We start from the raw sequence: 18933 nt of genomic DNA on the forward strand, positions 1-18933 counted from the left end.
CACCCAGCAGTTCGTGTTGAACAAATTCATTTCTGTGCTATAGCATAAAAGGCAGGAAAACATGTGCCACCCATAGTGACCTCAGCTGCATCCTTTGCCTCCCACAGGTCAGTGCTCAACCTTCCTTGTTGCTGGACGTAGTGCGAACCCAGGAAGCGAATAATGGCCGCCGGCTCTACTATCAGCACATGCACGAAGTCTACGGAGCACCCATGCCCGATAACGGGAGCATGGCACGCCGCCTGCACATCGAGAAGCACGTCCTTTCCATCCTGGATGCAGTACGAGACACTAGGATACAAGCGAGGCCAGCGGTGTCCAGTCTGCGCAGGATTGCGGCCCCCGTCCGTGAGGCCACTCTGGCCAACTGGCTGGAACCACTCCAGGCCGCGTTTTGGTGGGGCTCTTTTGACGAGAACATGTCGGTGTCGGTGCAAGACGTGCGTGTTCTGCTGGCGGTGGACCAGCTTCTCCTCAGTCATAGCTCCTTAGATCTTTTGGAGCAGCTGTCCTGGTGGCTCGTACAGCGCTTGACGGCCTTAGGATGGCCCCAAGGCTACATCGCCGTCGCTGGAGGAAAGGAGGTGAGATTACCTTGCAAATGGATTATAAGTGCACCGCAATTAAGCCTCTCACATCTTGTCGACGTTAGAGGGGGAGCTGGGAGCTCGAGGCCACAGTTCCCACATTTCTGGAATTGACTGGGGAGCCCGTGACAGCAGCAGACTTGTATAACCCCCCGCGGTGGCTCAGTGGTCAGTGCGCTCGGATACTGATCCGGAGTATCCGGATTCGAACCAGACCGCGGCGGCCGCGTTTCGATGACGCGAAACGCAAAGCGCCCGTATGCGATGTCAGTGCACGTTAAATATCCCCAGGTGGTCGAAATTATTATACCGGGACCCTCCACTACGACACCTGTTTCTTTCTTCCTTTCTTTCTTTCTTTCTTTCACTCCCTCCTTTATCCCTTCCCATACGGCGCGGTTCAGGTGTCCGCCGAGATGTGAGACGGATACTGCGCCATTTCCTTTTCCCAAAAAACAAATTTCAGTTTAACTCGTCATTTTGCACTCATAACATCCATTAAGCAGCGAGTAGCTAGTGAGACGAAGAATACGTTCGCCGGTAAACATTGCCAGGTAATTTCTAAACTTTGGAGTGCTAGTTTAGCTTGTGTTAATTTTCTTTATCCTCATTATCATTATCCTCATTATCAATTATCCTGAAGGTGAACGAGCCAAATAACAGGAAAAACTGGAGTGGAAGACTTTCTATTCTTTCGTAACATTTCACGCCACGCGTTTTCCCGCTAACAGCGCGGGTTTCCGCATCATGCAGCAACAGAGCAAAAAAAAAAATACTTTGTATTTTTCGTGCAACACTTCGCTGACAAAGCTGCTGCGCTGTACGGCTTCACTCGATGAAGTTTCGATGAAAATAAAACATCCGTATCAATGATGAATTGTTTTTATTGTCATGAGATGGACGTAAATGATCACTGTATTCGTTTAATGCTCAAGGTCGCAATAGAAGTAACCGTCTTGTACGCAGGTGGCGAATCACACTGTGAAGGAAGACTGCTACTCCCTGGCCGCCACGAGGTTCGGCCTCCTGCTGGCCTCCGAGAGCGCCGTCAGGCTGTTCACGAGAGACTCGCGTCGCCAGGCACAGGCCTTCCTCAGGGACCTGCTCACCGTGTTTCGGGAATTGGCCGCCAGTGCTTCCTGGCTGAGCGAAAAGGCCCGCGCTGTGGTCAGTAAGACGCTGCAAGAGCTCCAGGTTCGTGCGGAAATGTCTGCAGGTTGGCGTGTGCATTGACGCGTTAGAGAAGCGTCGACAGTTCTGTGAATCAATGCATCAAAGAAGGGGGCAACGATTGAAAGAGTTAACGAATGAGTGAAAAATAAGCAAGCACAATGAATTGCTCCAGGAGAAAACATGAAATATTTGCTTATGCCAACTGTAGCGGAGTACTTTACATTATTTTACAACACGTTAGGTCTTTAACGCGTACCTTTGTCTCGTTATATAGCCGGTTTACAACCTCTCGTGGACGACGCTTGGCTTAAGTGGTTTGTCTGTACATACAAGGTCGAGACTGCTTGGAACAGTTGGTAACGCTACCGCTGAAAATCTATTCGTGGCCAGGTTGGATATCTCCTACAAAAACTGTTACTAATGACCTGGTAGACGAGTACAGCGCCAACAAACACGGATACAGTGTGAGAACAGGCACTTCCAACTGTTCTTTTTGGATGCTTGTGCTTGTTCAAGCTGTATTCGTTGAGCAAGGATTACACAAACCCAGCAAACCATCTTGACGTACTTATAACCGGCAAATTTCTTTTCGGCCAACACCTTCGTGTTTTTTCAATATTCTGCCAACTCAAACATATTGAGAGTCTTATGTTTCTAGGCTTGAGGTTGAGTATTCGATGAAGATAATACACGTGCGATAAACAACAAAATGTGAGACCAGGTGGATCCAGGTTTCAGGCGCTCAGGGCTATGCGCAAGTATTGAAGTAGCGCAGAAGCTGCAGCAAACGAATATTCATTCTTGCGTATTTGGACAACGTGTCCGTTGGCCAAGCCAGGAAAGGTTGGTCTGGAATCTAGGAAATCGTCGTTTTGCCATTTGTTGTAGAGCTACCGAAAAACGACACAATCGCCATTAAAGAAGAAACAAAAATTGTGGCTCCAATCCACGATGTGAAGGTGTTTGGGCAGCGAAGTTATAAAACGGCACCCAGTTACGCATTGCGACGTCATTTGAAAATTCACACACGTGGCTCTACAAAAAGTGAAACCAGAGACAAGTGAAATGTACTTATATTACACTTTATTACTTCGAATCACGTCTGCTTTATGATCAGTATGATATACACTGAGATTTTAAGTTTTAACTGTAGAAATATTCTAAGCCAAAGTTAAATCAATGCATGAACCATGAATGGTGGTTGGTTGAGCTGCATTGGTGAAACGGTGTAGCCATTGTTCACAACGCTCCTTGTGATCCATCATGTGGTTTTGGTGCTTTTTTGTGTTTTTTCTTAATTAAAACGTGTACTAAGCTGTATGCTGCGTTTCTGTTTTCAAAGGAGAGTTACTAATTTTTTATATTTTAAATTTTCTTTTCATTTTAAATTTTTATTTTTATAATTTTTTATATGTTATGCATTTTTGAAATTTTCCATTTTTATTTGTGTTCATTTTCCTTTTTAAAATTTCTAAATTACGACTACACTAAGATCAGAGTGACATACGATTTCTATGCTGTTGGGTACTTTTACACTCTGAGTATCATTCAATTTTTAGCCTGGCGTTTTTTGCTGACGACGCCGACGACACGAAAATTTCCTTGGACGGTAGAGGTATACTGCTTCACTGTAAAACACGCACGTAGTGAAAACATTCTAACAATTAAGAACGCGCAGGGGTTTTCCGCACCATGATAAATTGATAATTGACGGAAAAGAAAGGAAAGCCGCTTCCCTGTCGCAGCCAGCAACACACCTACAGTGAAGAGGGATACGTTTCTCGGCTGTATAGTCTGTGCAAGTCAGCTGAATTCTTGGCGTAAAATGAAGACCGGAACGAAGATAGGGCAATAAAAGTTCGTGTCCTTGTGTGGTTTCTATTTCTGTCATGTTGCGCGAAGAATATTTTGACGACAAAGCATAGCAGCTCTTCAATTTGCATGTCAGAAGCGTGGTAGGAAAAGGAGTGGTGTGAACATCACCTCGTATTCTTGCTCAGGTACCTTTAACGGTGGGCCACGACGCTCAGGAATAGCGTGCGGCGGTAGCCAAAAGCGAGAAAGAGGTTACTGCCAAGCATTTAAATTAAACGCAAAAAAATAGTCAGTGGTTTAGCTCAGCTATGCCAGGATATACGTAGCGAAAGCTAAGGCATAGCTTGGTTAGCCTTGGTTAAACTTGGCTGCAAGTCCAGGTTAGCCTGGTTGTCTGGCTAGTTATTGTCACTTGGTTCGTCACGCGGTTTTGGTCACGTGGTGCGGTGCGACCACGGTGGGAATGCGAGCACGACGAAGCTGCGAGTTTGTGGCCAATGTAGCTTCGCTATAAAAGAGTTCAAGCTTATTTAAGGTCATCACTTGCTCACAATCAGTGAAGGTTAGCGTAGTGTTATCTTCGGTATTCTTTTGCGGAAGGTACTGTCGGGGTTAAGAGTAACTGAAGAAACCCCCCCCCCCCCCCCCCCCCCAACAGGTTCCGAAGCGAGCAGAGCAGCAGGAAGGTGAAAGTGAAAAATGTACTAACGGGTACAGAAATAACTGCTCCCCCCCCCCCCCTCCCCTCCAAGCTCCGAAAACTGCCCCGCTGCATGAGGGCGCCATATGACGATGCGCTCTCAACGCCAGGAGTGCATCGCCAAGTGGTGCCCGCTTGCAATGCGGCACGGTTCGGACTTTGAAGGGGGGGGGGGGGGGGGGGAGGGGGGGGGGCAGTTACTTCTGTACCCGTTAGTACATTTTCAAGAGATAGACCTTCCTGCTATTCTCTGAACGAGCGCTTATGAAGCCGGGAGAGAAATGAAGGGCAAGTCCTTCTCCGTAGTGATAATCCAGGAATGACCGGACATATGAAAAATGGCTAGACGCTTAGGCATTCGTGTCAGTGGGTAGTTGATGTTGAGTGTGATGTTGATGATAACGCTTCATAAGAAAAGTTGAACCCGTTTTTCTAAATGTTAGGGCTGGGGAGCATGCTTGTACACGGAGAGCGATGAAGCCAGGCATAGAGCAGTGCGCGTAGGATTCCCGATATCGCGCCGAACGCGATCAGCGCCCTTACGACGCGCTCAGGTTCCGACGACGCATGTATGCACTCATCGAAGCGCGACTGGGTCCCGGTGCTTCTGACGCTAATGAGCGAAATTCAAAATAATAATAATAATAATAATAATAATAATAATAATAATAATAATAATAATAATAATAATAATAATAATAATAATAATAATAATAATAATAATTGTTTTTTGGGGAAGGAAATGGCGCAGTATCTGTCTCATATATCGTTGGACACCCGAACCGCGCCGTCAGGGAAGGGATAAAGGATGGAGTGAACGAAGAAAGGGAGAGAGAGGTGCCGTAGTGGAGGGCTCCGGAATAATTTCGACCACCTGGGGATCTTTAACGTGCACTGACATCGCACAGCACACGGGCGCCTTAGCGTTTTGCCTCCATAAAAACACAGCCGCCGCGGTCGGGTTCGTAACTTAGTACAGTCCCGACGCAATTTCTTGAAAGCTGGCGTGGGCACTGTGTTGCTGACAAAGCTCAGCGTTTTAAATGCAGAAAACATTAACACATCTTATTTTTTCCTCTTCTTTCTTTAAACAAAGATCGTACTGTGGCCTCCCGACGTTGCTATCTCTAATGCATCGCTGTGGCAATTGTACTCCAACTTCTGCCTCACGTGCGAGACGGCTGACCAGGCTGCCGTCGATGGAGGCGCACAAGCTGAGTTGGCATCCGATGGGCGTCCAACAGCGATGGACCACTTGATGCACGCGAACCGCGCCTTCAGTCGGCTGGACCCCTCCCTGAGGGAGCGCATGCAGATCCTGTGGCAAGGCGGGGCTGCCGAGCCTTTCGTCTTCGAGCACTGGAAGAACCGGCTGCGAGTGTCCCACGCTGCGGTTGGCACTCCGCTCTACCACGTGACCTCGGCCGAGGGTGGGGGAGAGGAGGCCAACTACGGAGGCCTCGGGGCAGCCTTCCTGTCTCACGTGCTGCGCAGTTTCGATCCGCCGGTGAGCTGCGCTCTATGTCTCACAAATTCAATCATCCGGCAATAGTACACATAATAAAAATAATAATTGGTTTTTGGGGAAAGAAAATGGCGCAGTATCTGTTTCATATATCGTTGGACACTTGAACCGCGCCGTAAGGGAAGGGACAAGGGAGGGAGTGAACGAAGAAAGGGAGAAAGAGGTGCCGTAGTGGAGGGCTCCGGAATAATTTCGACCAACTGGGGATCTTTAACGTGCACTGACATTGCACAGCACACGGGCGCCTTAGCGTTTTGCCTCCATAAAAACGCAGCCGCCGCGGTCGGGTTCGAACCCGGGAACTCCGGATCAGTAGCCTAAACAATTTCGCATCCACAAAGGTGCAAAATTATCTTGTCCCCAGATGAACACCCGTTGCCACCTATTGGGTGTTAAAAAAGGAAGGGTGCACTTCATGACACTTTAGAGGGCGTAATGGTTGCACCCTACTATTTTTCCATAACACCTCTACGAATGCATGTTGGAATGTTGCTCCACACTGATTCACCCTTGAAGCAAAAGCCTTGGATTGATGCGCACCTTCTAACCTTTCAAGCGGTGCAGCCTTCCTAAAGGCTGCTGATCTCTGTACCCTTTCACAGCACCCAACAGGTGCCAATGGCTGTTCGTCTGAGGACAAGCTGATTTGCACCCTTATGGGCGCGAAAGTGTTTATTGTGTATTGTGGGTAGTCTCTCAGTAACCAGATAGAGGAACGGCTTAACTGCACTGCATTCAAGTCGAGCATTCTTCGAGAAAAATTTTGAATATTGTAATATTGTGAGGTATTGTTATGGAATTGTTAAAGGTAATGGTCCATACTTCCGATATGTAGCAAAATCTTTCTTTTAGAGTGTTCCCATCACTCGCACTGAGCACTTCAGAGTGCCATAGAAAACCAATTTGGAACATTTCTGATGATAGCAAAGACTAATAGCAAAAAAATGCATGCCTGCAGACCCGAGATTTGCGTGTATATCGATTATTATGGTGCAATATTACGTCATAGGAAAACATTCTGTACATAAACTGGTTCCCGTTCAAAAATGCTTTTGTCCAGAATTACTGGGTAAGCCACGGGTGATGTGCCAGTCGTGAAGTGGAAAGCGTGGACTGCGTGAAAGCACCCCAGGGGTGCGGGATATTCGAAATGTTATTTAACAAGGTGGCGTTGTGGTCATTCATACCCAACTGCAAATCATGATCAATGAGTTAGGCAGATCAGAACGCTGGGTCTAAAAATTAACATGCAGAAAACCAAAATAATGTTCACAGTCTAGCATTAGAACAGCAGTTCACAATTGGCAGCGAGGTGTAGAAAGTGGTAAAAGGATACATCTACTTAGGGCAGGTGGTGCAAGCTGATACAGATCATGAAAGGGAAATAACTAGAAGGATAAGAATGGAGCCGGTGGAGCGCATATGGCAGGTTGTCTCAGATCATGAATGGCAGTTTACCAATATATCCCTCAAGAGAAAAGTGTTCAATCGCTTTACCTTACTGGCACTCACCTACGTGGAAGAAACGTGGAGGCTAACGAAAAGGGTTCAGCTTAAGGTAAGGATAACTGAGCGAGCTATGGAAAGAAAAATGATAGGTGCAACGTTAAGAGACCGGAAGTTGGCAGAGTTGGTGAGGGAACAAACGCGGGTTAATGACATCCTAGTCGAAGTCAAGAGGAAGAAATGGGCTCGGGCAGGGCATGTAATGCGAAGGCAAGATAATCCGTGGCCCTTAAGGGTAACGGAGTGGATTCCGAGAGAAGGCAAGCGTAGCAGGAGGCGGCAGAAGGTTAGGTGCGCGCATGAGATATAGAAGTTTGCAGGCAAAGGGTGGATGCAGCTGGTAAAGGACGCGGTTAATTGGAGAGACATGGGAGAGGTCTTCGCCCTGCAGTGGATGTAGTCAGGCTGATGATGATGATGAATTCTGGACAAAGCCATTTTTGAACGGAACCAGTACGTGAACCTAATTTTTTCATATATTGTAAGATTTCACTACAACAATCAAGGCGCTATTGTGGCCGCAGGGCAGTGCGCGCACTCGTGAGCGAACTTTGGTGAGCCTCTGTGCATTCCTCGAACACACGGGCTTGACGTCCCGTCTGTTCTCCGTCAGGTAGTTACACGCAGTGAACGAACGCTCCGCGAGTTCTACCTTGAACGATTAATAACTTGACGCCCCACTCCAGTTGTAACCAACACAGTGCTGTGCGCGTGTGTGATTTAATTCCTCTAAAATGAACTAATCACGCGCACAACCTGGACACATTTCATATTGTGTAAATAGTTTGTACATATTACTTCTCCTCCTATCCTCTCTTCCTGTCCCCTCAACTCTTTTAATTTATCCATTCTGCCTAGTATCCTTTAATTCCGCTGCCCCAGCTCAGGTGCTTCAGTATCGATGGCAGATGCCGGGGCTAGCAAAAATCTTTTCCTTCCTTTTTACTATTATTTTTAATAAAACCACTGCCACCACTACAACAATCAATATATCCGCAGATCTCCCGTCGGCAGGCCTGAATGTTTTTGCTGTTAACGTTTTTGTGTTCAAAAGCGTTCCCCATTGATTTTATATTGAAGCCTTAATTCTTCATAGCGAGGGATAGAAACACCCTAAAAGAAAGATTTCGTTACATGTCGGAAGAAGAGGCCATTACCTTCAATATTTACATAAAAATACCATACAATATTTTTATTGCGACAGTGTGCCTGCTGGCATAAAGTAATATTTACGAATATATTTACACACTGGACTCTCGACGAAAGTCTATTAACATCCGGTGTTGCGGCCAAAAAATCCAATCTTTTACATCTGGAACATTTTGTGTACCGCCTGATGGCGGTACTGAAAATTTTTGTCTAAGAATGTTGGACATGGTAAAATAACCGTACTTTGATTCGAGTTGTTCCAATGTTAAGCGCATAAAGCCGTGTAGCAAACTGTGGCAGGCCACCCTTAGGTCCCGAGATCTGGGGTGGTTAGGTAGCCTAGCCTTTCATAGTTTTACGGCGAAAGCCGTTAATGGCTCATCGTTTGTCCGTCCGTCCATCCGTCCGTCCGTCCATCCGCGAAATCTGTCACACTATAGCTGTCACTCAAATGACGTCAACTCGATACGAAAAGAAATCCTTGTGCACGGAGGGATTCGAACCACCATCCTTTCGTTCCGCGGTCGAGCGTGCTAACGACTACGCTACTTCCTGCCAACGCATATATATTTCTCCTTGTGGAGCGTAAGGAAGGGCAAAATTATTTTTCTTTCTTCTCTCTGCCCACACTAATATATGTCTAGCGTAAGGACGCTGGAGATTGTTAGTGGAAAGGCGTCGAATCAGACGGATGCCTCCCAAACGCCCTCCAGTGTCTCCAGCATTTAAGATTCACAAACAATTGTGTAATTAGCCACCATCTTACATCAGTGACACAAGCGGCAACACGGAGCTAAAGGCTTTCGCCTCACCTCACTTTAGGTCAACAAAGTTCGCCCTGAATTTTTTTTTATTCGGCCTATATACCTTCCTATCAAGAGAATCAACCTCAGCGTAAAAACTAGACCCACTCGTTTGTATCATTCACAAGAATTGCGCCTTAAAGTGTGAAAATATGGTTACCGATGGGCGTGCAGGCACCGACTGTTGTCTTGGCTGGTACAGTTTACCTTTGCTTTCACGTGCGAATATAGAAGAATAACTGTTAGTTGCTTATTCTCACACAGCGGTGACAACCAGCAGAAGATAAGCATGATGACGACTGTGAGGTAGGCGAAATTAAAGTTTGGTGGTGAAATTTATTTCGTGGAACCAAAGATTCTCTCTGTTAGGCTATAATGGAATCTGAAAGAAATTAATTTAGGCGAACTTGCGCGAGAATGAAAGAAAGAAACCCGGTGCCGGCGTTAGCAGCACACGTGGTTGGTTGCGGCTGTCAGACGCTTCGTCTGCGTCTTCGGTCGCGTAGTCGTCGGCGGCGCCCTTTTATACATGACTTTTATACGCGTCTTTGTCCAGATAACGATAGAGTCTTTGTCAGAATATTAGAGGCCACCGCTGCCCTACAGAGAGAGCTGCCGAGAGGCGGCGCTGGCAAGTGGCGAGGTTGAAGGAGGTCAGGAAACATGCCTGACTCCCTCTGGCGAGACACGCTATGAAAAATTAGAGATCACTGCGGCTACCCGCACTGGAAGAATGCGAAAGCGTTGACGGCTCCTCGACACTGGACACCTTTCAAATTTTGCGCCATGGTTGTTTTCTAGTTCACTTGATTGATTCGTTTCATCCCGGCAACCATTTCGAGTTCACAAATTTTCCGCCACGCTTCGTTCCCGCTCACCCACTATATACCCGTGCAGTCTATTTGCCCGTCCGTTACCGTTGGCTTCTAATTATTTACCTGATTGCCTCTAATCTGTCATTCTTTTTTTCTATTTCCTGGTTATGTATCGATCACTTATCAGTGTTCACGTGATTGCACATTTCCTGTTTTCAAACTTGTCACCACGCTTTGACTCCCGGTTTTACAAATTTGGCGCTACGCTGTAGCTCTGCCTACTTCCGGCGTTTTCAAATTTTGCGGCACTTTTGATCTGAGCTCGCGCACTTTTTGGGCATTTTTGGCTCTAGTTAATTAACTATTCATCCGATTTTGATTTTTTTTGGGCAGCATCCTCACATCATCCTCTTTCGATTACAACCACTCGTTTGACGCTACTTCTTCTTAGTTGCCCACAACTGCTGCCGGCACATTTTTCGGACACGATACCGGCCGACATAGGCTAGTGAAGTTTTCGCTTTAATAAGAGCCCCGTGCCACTTCGTCCGGGAGGCTGTGTACGCGCTCCTGCTGCAGTCGCGGTTGGCTCCAGTCTTGTTATATAAAACCCATGTTATATAAAACCCTTGTCCGTAGCAAACTAGAATACGCATCTGCAATTTGGGACCCCAGCTACGCAAATTCAATGAATGCGCTCGAGCTTGGGCCAAATAACGCCGTCTGTTTCATCCTACTTAACTTTAATCGTAGTGCAAGTGTTACCTCCATGAAAAACTCGCTTAAACTTTTACCTTTTGCCTCCCGTCGAAAATTTTCACGTTTATGTTTATTTCATGTTTTTTTACAACTGCCTCAATGTACGCGATGAAATCATATCTACTCCGTCTTTCATGCCTCCACGGGTAGATCACATTCACAAAGTCGGCCTAACGTGGTACGAAACAAAAGCGTGTTCACAGTCTTTCTTACCCCGTACATCAGTAGATTTTATTTATTATTATTTCTTTTTTACCGAATACTGTAGGCCCTTCTGGGCCCTAGCAGTAGGGGCAATACACTGCAACGTGAATGTACACATAAACACTAAAGAAAATTCGAAACACAAAGCCAAATAAGTTTGATGGCGTCATTATTCTATTTGTTCAATGGATTTTATGTCACGTAGTGCTGTTAAAGGTAAAGCATTCCATTCAGTAACGGTGCGAGGGAAGAAGGAGTATTTAAATAGGTTAGTTCTGGCGGTGAATGGAGTTAGTTAATCAGAGTGACGATGTCTTATTGGTCGTGGAGCGGAAAATGGCTTGACGTAGGGAACCGGGAGATTGGAACCACCTTCTCGGATCGACAGCCTGCATTCAAGGCAACCTGCGCTTCCGTAACAGTTTAGCTAGCATTGCATACTAAGGCTCACAACAAACGTACTTAGTATTCTCAATTACCTTAGTTTACCTTAGTTACCTTTGTTTGTTCTATTATCTTGCGCTTACAACTATGCTTACTTTTTTATTGAATTCATAACCAGGAACATAACGCTTGTATGTTGAAAGCCGCCACGGTGGCTGAGTGGTTAAGGCGCTCGGCTGCTGGCCAGAAAGACGCGGGTCAATGCCGGCCGCGGCGGTCGAATTTCGATGGAGGCGAAATTCTGGAGGCCCGTGTACTGTGTGATGTCAGTGCACGTTAAAGAACCCCAGCTGGTCGAAATTTCCAGAGCCTTTTACTACGGCGTCCCTCATAGCCTGAGTTGCTTTGGGACGGTAAACCCCCATAAACCAATAAACCAAACCTTGTATGTTGAATTTTGGTTTTTGTTCTCCTTGCATAGGTTTTAACCATTCCCCTCTGAAATGCCTTTGGCCCTGATGATATCACTAATAAATAATAAATGAATACAGTATCAATTTTGTGCGATCGCCAAATTTGTAGACGCTTAACTGCGATCGTAGGCGGAGAACATCGACGACAACCTGGTGCCCTGGATAGAGATTAGCGGCGCTGCGTACAAGGCGGGAAGTCTCAAGTGTGGCGCCGACTTCATTCCCAACCTCCGGGAGATCGCCGCACTGGGAATTGCCTGGCATGCGCTCAAGAAGCGCACAGCCGCCGCCGTTAAGGGCAGCGACTCCGACGGGCGGCGTCAGCTTCCGGCAACTGCTCTGTCCATCCCGGATAGTAACGGAGAGGTGCACGTGTACACGGGAGACCAGCTGTTCTTCCTGAACCACTGCAGGAGCAGGTGCGATGGCAGATAAGCTTGTACCGAATTTGGTGGTTTTTGAGAAGGAGATGTCAGTGCACGTTAAAGATCCCCAGGTGGTCGAAATTATTCCGGAGCCCTCCACTATGGCACCTCTCTCTTCCTTTCTTCTTTCACTCCCTCCTTTATTCCTTCCCTTACCGCGCGGTCCAGGTGTCCAACGATATATGAGACAGATACTGCGCCATTTCGTTTCCCCCCAAACCAATTAATATTATTATTATCATTATGTTCACTTTACTCGACGTGAAAGGTCGGTAATGGGCGCTTTCTTTTCGATTCCAAGAGCTCCTTCAGATCTCGGTGAAAGCCAAGTGCACCTGACACCCAGACCGGCAGTCGTGTACCATGGACTGTCTTTCATTGAACTCTGCAGTGCTAATTCACAATGCGGGCAGTCCCAGAAGTCTAGTGCTGACGCTTTGGGAAGTCACCAGATAACGAGCGCTCCACTGCGCTCGCCTACCTTAAATGATGGTGACCAGAATCCACGCGACCACCTTAAAAAAAATCAATTTCTCTGTTATATTTAATCTACTACCAGCTATACGTCGCACTAATGATTGGTTATCAAAAAATGAAAGGCGTCGGAACTGTCTTACATCTCGGTGGACACCTCAACGATGCCATAAGCGAAGGGAGGAAGGTGGGAGTAAAAAAGAAAGAGAGGAAGGGGTGCTATAGTGGAGGGCTCCGGAATGCGGTATTCAGGCGTCTTACCGGTATCTTAAGCAGCTGCATCTTGCCGGTGTTCACGTATGGAACAGAAATTCTTGGAGGCTAACGAAAAGGGTTCAACTTAAGGACAGCGCAGCGATCTATGGAAAGAAATTGATAGGTATGTTGATTATGGATTTTTATGGCTCAAGGGAATCTGTGACCGAAGAGCGCCATTGCACAAGGTATTTTTCTTCTACTCAAGGTGGGGTCAAAGACCCATTTCCCAAGCATTTCACCCTAAATAAGCCGGGCACCAGACCAGGCTTATTGCATCACCAGTGGGTACCTGGCGGCACTAGGGATCGAACCCCGCACCTCTTGCATGCGAGGCGGATGCTCAGACCACTAGGCCTCCGCTGCGGAAAATAGATAGGTATAACGATAAGAGACAGGAAGAGGCCAGAGAGGGTCAGAGAGGAAACATCGGTAGTGACATCCTGGTCGAAATCAAGATGAAAAAATTCCCTTGGGCATGCCATGTAATGCGAAGGCAAGATAACCGCTGGTCCTTAAGGGTAACAGTCTAGATTACAAGGGAAAGGAAACATAGTAGGGGGCGGCAGAAAGTTCGTTGGGCGGATGAGATTAAGAAGTTCGCGGGGATACGGTGGCCGGAGTTGGCACAGAACAGGGTTAATTAAAGAAATATTGGAGAGGCGTTATCCAGGAGTGGCGTACACGCCGATTATGATGATGATGATTCAAGTGTCATCCCTCAGCCATTTAGAACAGGAGACCCATCCGGTGCCTAGATTCTAGGATGCTGGCTCCCGTGGTCATGTAGCGGCCTTCTCATCGCGCGCCCTGCGTCCACTGGCTTTGAGCATCTCGAGGTCTCACTCATCCTACGCATCCATCCCATTATTTTTGACGTTGCGTTCCTTTGCTGTAGATAGGCTTTCTCGATCTTTCATGTCTGAACTTCTTAGTGCGTTTTAACAGAAAAAAATAAAAACGTCCGCTACAGATAGTGCAAAAAAAAAGAGCTAGTTCTAGTTAATGTACTGTAGCCTAAATAGAGACTTCTTATAGAGCTGCGGTTCTTGAGCTTGCTTGCAATTAGCTCTGCTAGTAGGAGAGCCGAGGTGTGAGCACGCGAAAAGCACGATCATCATCAGCCTGACTACACATACTGCAGGGCAAAAGCCTCTCCCATGTCTCTCCAATTAACCCTGTCCTTTGCCAGCTGCGCCCACCATATGCCTACAAACTTCCTAATCTCATCCGCCCACCTAACCTTCTGCCGCCCTCTGCTACGCTTGCCTTCTCATGAAATCCACTTGGTTACCCTCAAGGACCAGCGGTTATCTTGCCTTCGCATTACATGTCCTGCCCAAGTCATTTCTTCGTCTGGATGTTGATTAGCATGTCGTTAACCACGTTTGTTTCCTCAACCACTCCGCCCGCTTCCGGTAGTCCTGGGCAACTGGAGTTTCCTCCATGAATTTTTGATTTGCGAGGGCAAATAAAATATGGGCCGAGGCACCAACTGGTAAAACAGCGCCTCCCGCATACGCGCCGAGCACCTCAGGCTGACGGGGCGGATGCGCTAGAAACTAGACCACAGTAGCGGTGGCTCAGTGGTTACAGCATTCACTAAATAACGGGAGAAAGACAATGAACCAGGCGCGCTTCAGTATCTAATAATAGAAATTATATTTTCTTCTGTTGCTTTACTGGAAGGGCTAATTTTGTTTGTGCGATCTGCTGGCCTTAAGGTACACTGATATCAAATTGAAATTTACTTTAAACCTCAGACTGCCTCGTGTGGTAAAAGCGGAAAAACACCGATCCCGCTTAGAGTTGTTCACAAATTCGACCTCGCCCTAACATCTGTTTGCAGTCTTGGTAAGCTTAGTTTGTGGAGTGACTGTCCCAGATAGGGTGTGTTCCCGACTAGTTTTTTCTCAACGATGAAGCTTCTTAAAAGGCTGCATAACAAAAGATAAAAAGGAAAAACTTTGTGTTCAAAGTTCAAATACCAAATTTCCCTTCCGCTTGCCTGTAGGTACAAATGTCAGTTGGCGTAGTTTGTTTAATCATTGACATATAGTTAGCCATTTATTTTTTCACTGCTGTCTCTTGTGGCATGCATCATAAATACAGCGTAAGCCGCCGTGGTGGCTCAGTGGTTATGGCGCTCGGCTCCTGACCCGTAGGACGCAGGTTCGATCCCGGCCGTGGCGGCCGAATTCCAATGGAGGTGAAATTCTAAAAACCTCTGTCCTGTGCGATGTCAGTGCACGTTAAAGAACATCAGGTGGTCGCAATTTCTGGACTCCTTCACTACGGCGCCCCTCATAGCCTGAGTCGCTTTTGGACGTTAAACCCCCACAAACCGATAGATACAGTGGAACGTACGGTGAATGCACGTGTTGCACATTGGTTAAACCTCACTTTTGCTCAAAGCTTGTCTTCCGACAATGCAAACGAGGGCGAAATTCTTGCTCATACTAAGCACACTAGCGAGTACAGATTTCATAGTGACACATCTAAATCTTTATTCTTTCCGCAAGCCATGAGAGGTTGCAATACGTTACCGAATGATGTCACCTGTAATTCCTTAGATGCTTTTTTGGAAGGACTGTCAAATCAAATAGAATGCGAATAAAAGCACAGTTATGGACTTGTCTGTTTTTATTTTTTTTCTGTGTGCGTGATTTATCGCTTTGCATTACACTGCCTTTTGTAGCGAGAGCTACACTGGGTTACCAGTCTAGCATTTCGCGTTAAATGGGAGAGGCCAGTTGAGCGCATGCGCCGTTGCCATGGCAACCGGAGAGCAGCAAGACGTGGTGTGCGCTTCGCCGCGGCCGCGCGCCCTCTCCACCGTCTGAGCCGAGCATGACGTCACGCGGATGAGTTTTGCGCATGCGCCGATACCATGGTAACCAGACAGACCCCACAGCTGCGCCGCGTTCTTCGTCGCCGCCTCGCCGCACGCCTCTCTATCACCCGAATCGCGCGTCGCATTCGCGGCATTGCGTATAAAAGACGGAGATGTAATGGGCGTCTGTATCACAACGTTTGACATGCATGCAGAGAAGGAAAGTCCAGCCGCTGCTAAACGGCGGTATGGACAAGAGAGCAGTAACTCTTCCGATCCTGAGGTTGTCTCCTGGCACTTGACTACTCAAAAAAGAGAGAATGAGCGGCAGAAGGCGAAGAGAGCAGCAGAGACGCCCGGACAGAGAGAGGAACGTCTTGCCAAACGGAGACTCCAGACTGCCGAGCGTAAAAGACGGCGCATAGCCGCCGAGATGGAGCCTATGGAAGGCGTCAGTCAACGGGAACCAACAGAACAGGATGTGAAGGCCCGTCATGTGACTGATCACACGATTTGAGTTTCCGAAAAACAAGCTCTGCCAGGGAAACTTACCTCTCGCTACGTATATCTTGGCATAGCCGAGCTAAGCCACTGACGATTTTTTCTTTTCACAAGGTATTTTGGAACCAAGATTTCATTATTCTTTCTTATTCTTATAATTCCCGCAGTAACCTGATTGCACACATATGTATTTTTTGTGTGCATATAATTTGTCCCTGTCCTGCGAAAGCCTCAAGGGCGAGGTGGCAGCAGCGATAGATACAGCGCAACGGATGGTGTGTGGACGTGTTCCACATTGGTATGTTCTGGTCGCAGGTGCCGGGGGCAGCTTCCGCGGGACAGCCGGCGAGGTGAAGACTGCAATGTGGCCGTCCGTCACGTGCGCGACTTCGGCACCACGTTTGGCTGCGCGCCTGGGTCGCCCATGGTGCCGGCGGTTATCTGCGACGTCTCCGACTTCTTCTGACGCTCATCCGGGCTCACAAGATCCTCGATATTCCTGTAGTGCCAGCGTTCCGTCAGCAGTGCTTTAAAAAGGGCTAGTTGGTCGTTCATTATCATAGGGGAGCGCTTAACTTCAGTACGGACAAAACGGACGAAACACGAGACACCGAGCGCAGACTAACAACTGAGTTTATTTTCGAAGGGGCTCATATTTATACAAACCTAATTGTGGGTAAAAAAGAAAACCACACACAAAACCACACATACCTTTTCGTATTTAGCAATGTTTGATCTGGGTTGGATTATGCGGGCATTAATTCTGGATTTATCTCTTGTTTGACTCTGAGACAGAGTGCATGGATTGTTCCATGGATATTCGTTTTGCTAGTAATCGTGTCAGGTTTGTGCGGGACGTTCTCCTGTTTCAATCGATTGATTTTGATTGTGCTTACCAGATTTTGTCATTAGCGGCCTGTTGAATTCATTTCGTTCACGATTGTCACCTAGTATGCGATTTCTACTGCTATTGACAAATCTGCCATATATCGAGCTTCAACTTATTCACATGTACACACTTTTAGCGCTCTGCAATGATTATGCAACAAAGAGAATGACTTTTAAATGAACGCCGATGTCATAATAAAGCTCTGGCTCTAATATGGCAGCTTAAAATGATTTTTTTAAAGAATGCGAGCATGGTTTCTTGCAACTGTGTTTGCGGATAGACGACAGTGGGTAACCAAGAAAATTATTATTTACATTTCATGATTCATGATGCAGTTCGGAATTCCGTGAGAATGCACCGTTAAGGATGAAGGTTAGAGCAGGCAAAGGTATTTATTGGGGAGCACCCCAAACCGATGCCCTCGGTCGCACTGGCGGCGGGCAGGCGAGCAGTGGGAACGGAGTGGCGTCACCTGGTGGTGGTGGTTGGTGCTATGAAGGGGGGGGGGGGGGGGGGATTCTGGTCTCGACGTATGTTGGCCCCCACCTGCGGCTCCCGTCGTGGTCCCTACCAGTTCGCCTGCATCGCCGTCGCTTAGTCTCTCCAACTCCCTGCTGAAGACGAGAGGTGGGGGAGAGGAGAGCCGTCTCGCCACCGCTTTCTCTACTGACCCTCGGGAAAAAAGCCATTGGGGAGGGGTAAGGGTTGAGTCGCTGTGGGCCACGAGAGACGCACCTCCAGGGGCCCAGGTAAAAACAGATTCCCACAAGTAAAAAATACACGATTGCACTTATCAGTCTGCTTAAGAGCGCTAATGCGAAAGCCTTTCCCTGTTCTCATTCTGCCTTAATTTTTAATTTCACGCAACAGTGTATACAACTCGTTCCGCCGAAAAAGCCGTCGGCGACGGAGCAAGACTATGTAGGAGGTGAAACTCGTATCTGCGCGAGCTAGAGCAGGCGACCAGATAAAGTCACAATTGTACGCGCCGACGGGGGCGCATGCAGAGGCGGCGCCTTGCGGCGCCTCCTAGAAGCAGCAGGAAAAAAAAAATGCAGCGCCCGGGCAGGTGGCTCCGGCGCGCGCTCAAAGCAGACAAGCAGACGACACGGGTGTTTGCTTCAGTGGGCACGCCGTGACGTTGTATTTCAGTAGTTTCTTTCCAGGCCGCCAGCAGGTTAGTGGCGCTAAAACCCCTTGATAACAGGAAAGTTCCGGCATCCATTGAACTTTGCCGCCGCCGCGCGACCTCCTTGCCTTCTCCTCGCCCCTTTCGTTCCCCCTCCCTGAGGGCCGGCTCTCCGCCCGATTTCCTGCGCGACGATTGGTATCCCTGCTGTTGCCCTTTGAAACGCGTCGGTCCGGCGTTTTGCTTGTGTTTTTCTTTTTCCTTCGCGCCATTTTTCTCCTAGGCTCGGCGAGCGAATATTACACGAATATTGCAACGTGCAAGCGCTATGCCGTGCTGTTGCGCGTACAACAGCAGCAAGCGGCCTGAAGATGGTTATGCGGTATTCATGATACCTCAAGGCAAGCGTGACGGCTTGCGCAAGAAGCAGTGGCTTCACAGAGTATTGGCATGCGTGCCGCAGTGTCAACCATCAGGTGAGGTGGCAGTAAGCAGTTGCGCAAGACGTAAATGGGGTGCAACTGCCTCTGTAAA

The 18933-nt window shown here is 47.7% G+C and overlaps 1 protein-coding gene across 1 annotated transcript; it reads left to right on the forward strand.

Annotated features, from left to right (window-relative positions):
* Positions 1-230: 230 nt before the first annotated feature.
* Positions 231-16847, forward strand: LOC144109812 (endothelin-converting enzyme 1-like). The gene is made up of 5 exons (XM_077642598.1): positions 231-584; positions 1554-1781; positions 5372-5782; positions 12023-12312; positions 16697-16847. Exons 1-5 carry the CDS (start codon positions 231-233, stop codon positions 16845-16847), a joined length of 1434 nt encoding a protein of 477 aa, XP_077498724.1.
* Positions 16848-18933: the final 2086 nt, after the last annotated feature.

The sequence above is a fragment of the Amblyomma americanum genome, chromosome 11 (genome assembly GCF_052857255.1).
Source record: "Amblyomma americanum isolate KBUSLIRL-KWMA chromosome 11, ASM5285725v1, whole genome shotgun sequence".
Lineage (NCBI taxonomy): Eukaryota > Metazoa > Arthropoda > Arachnida > Ixodida > Ixodidae > Amblyomma > Amblyomma americanum.

Coding starts and splice junctions, on each gene's coding strand:
- LOC144109812 (XM_077642598.1), top strand. CDS start 231: ATGGCACGCCGCCTGCACATCGAGAAGCACGTCCTTTCCATCCTGGAT. Junction 1,782..5,371: donor AGACGCTGCAAGAGCTCCAG/GTTCGTGCGGAA, acceptor CTTTAAACAAAG/ATCGTACTGTGGCCTCCCGA. Junction 5,783..12,022: donor TGCGCAGTTTCGATCCGCCG/GTGAGCTGCGCT, acceptor CTGCGATCGTAG/GCGGAGAACATCGACGACAA.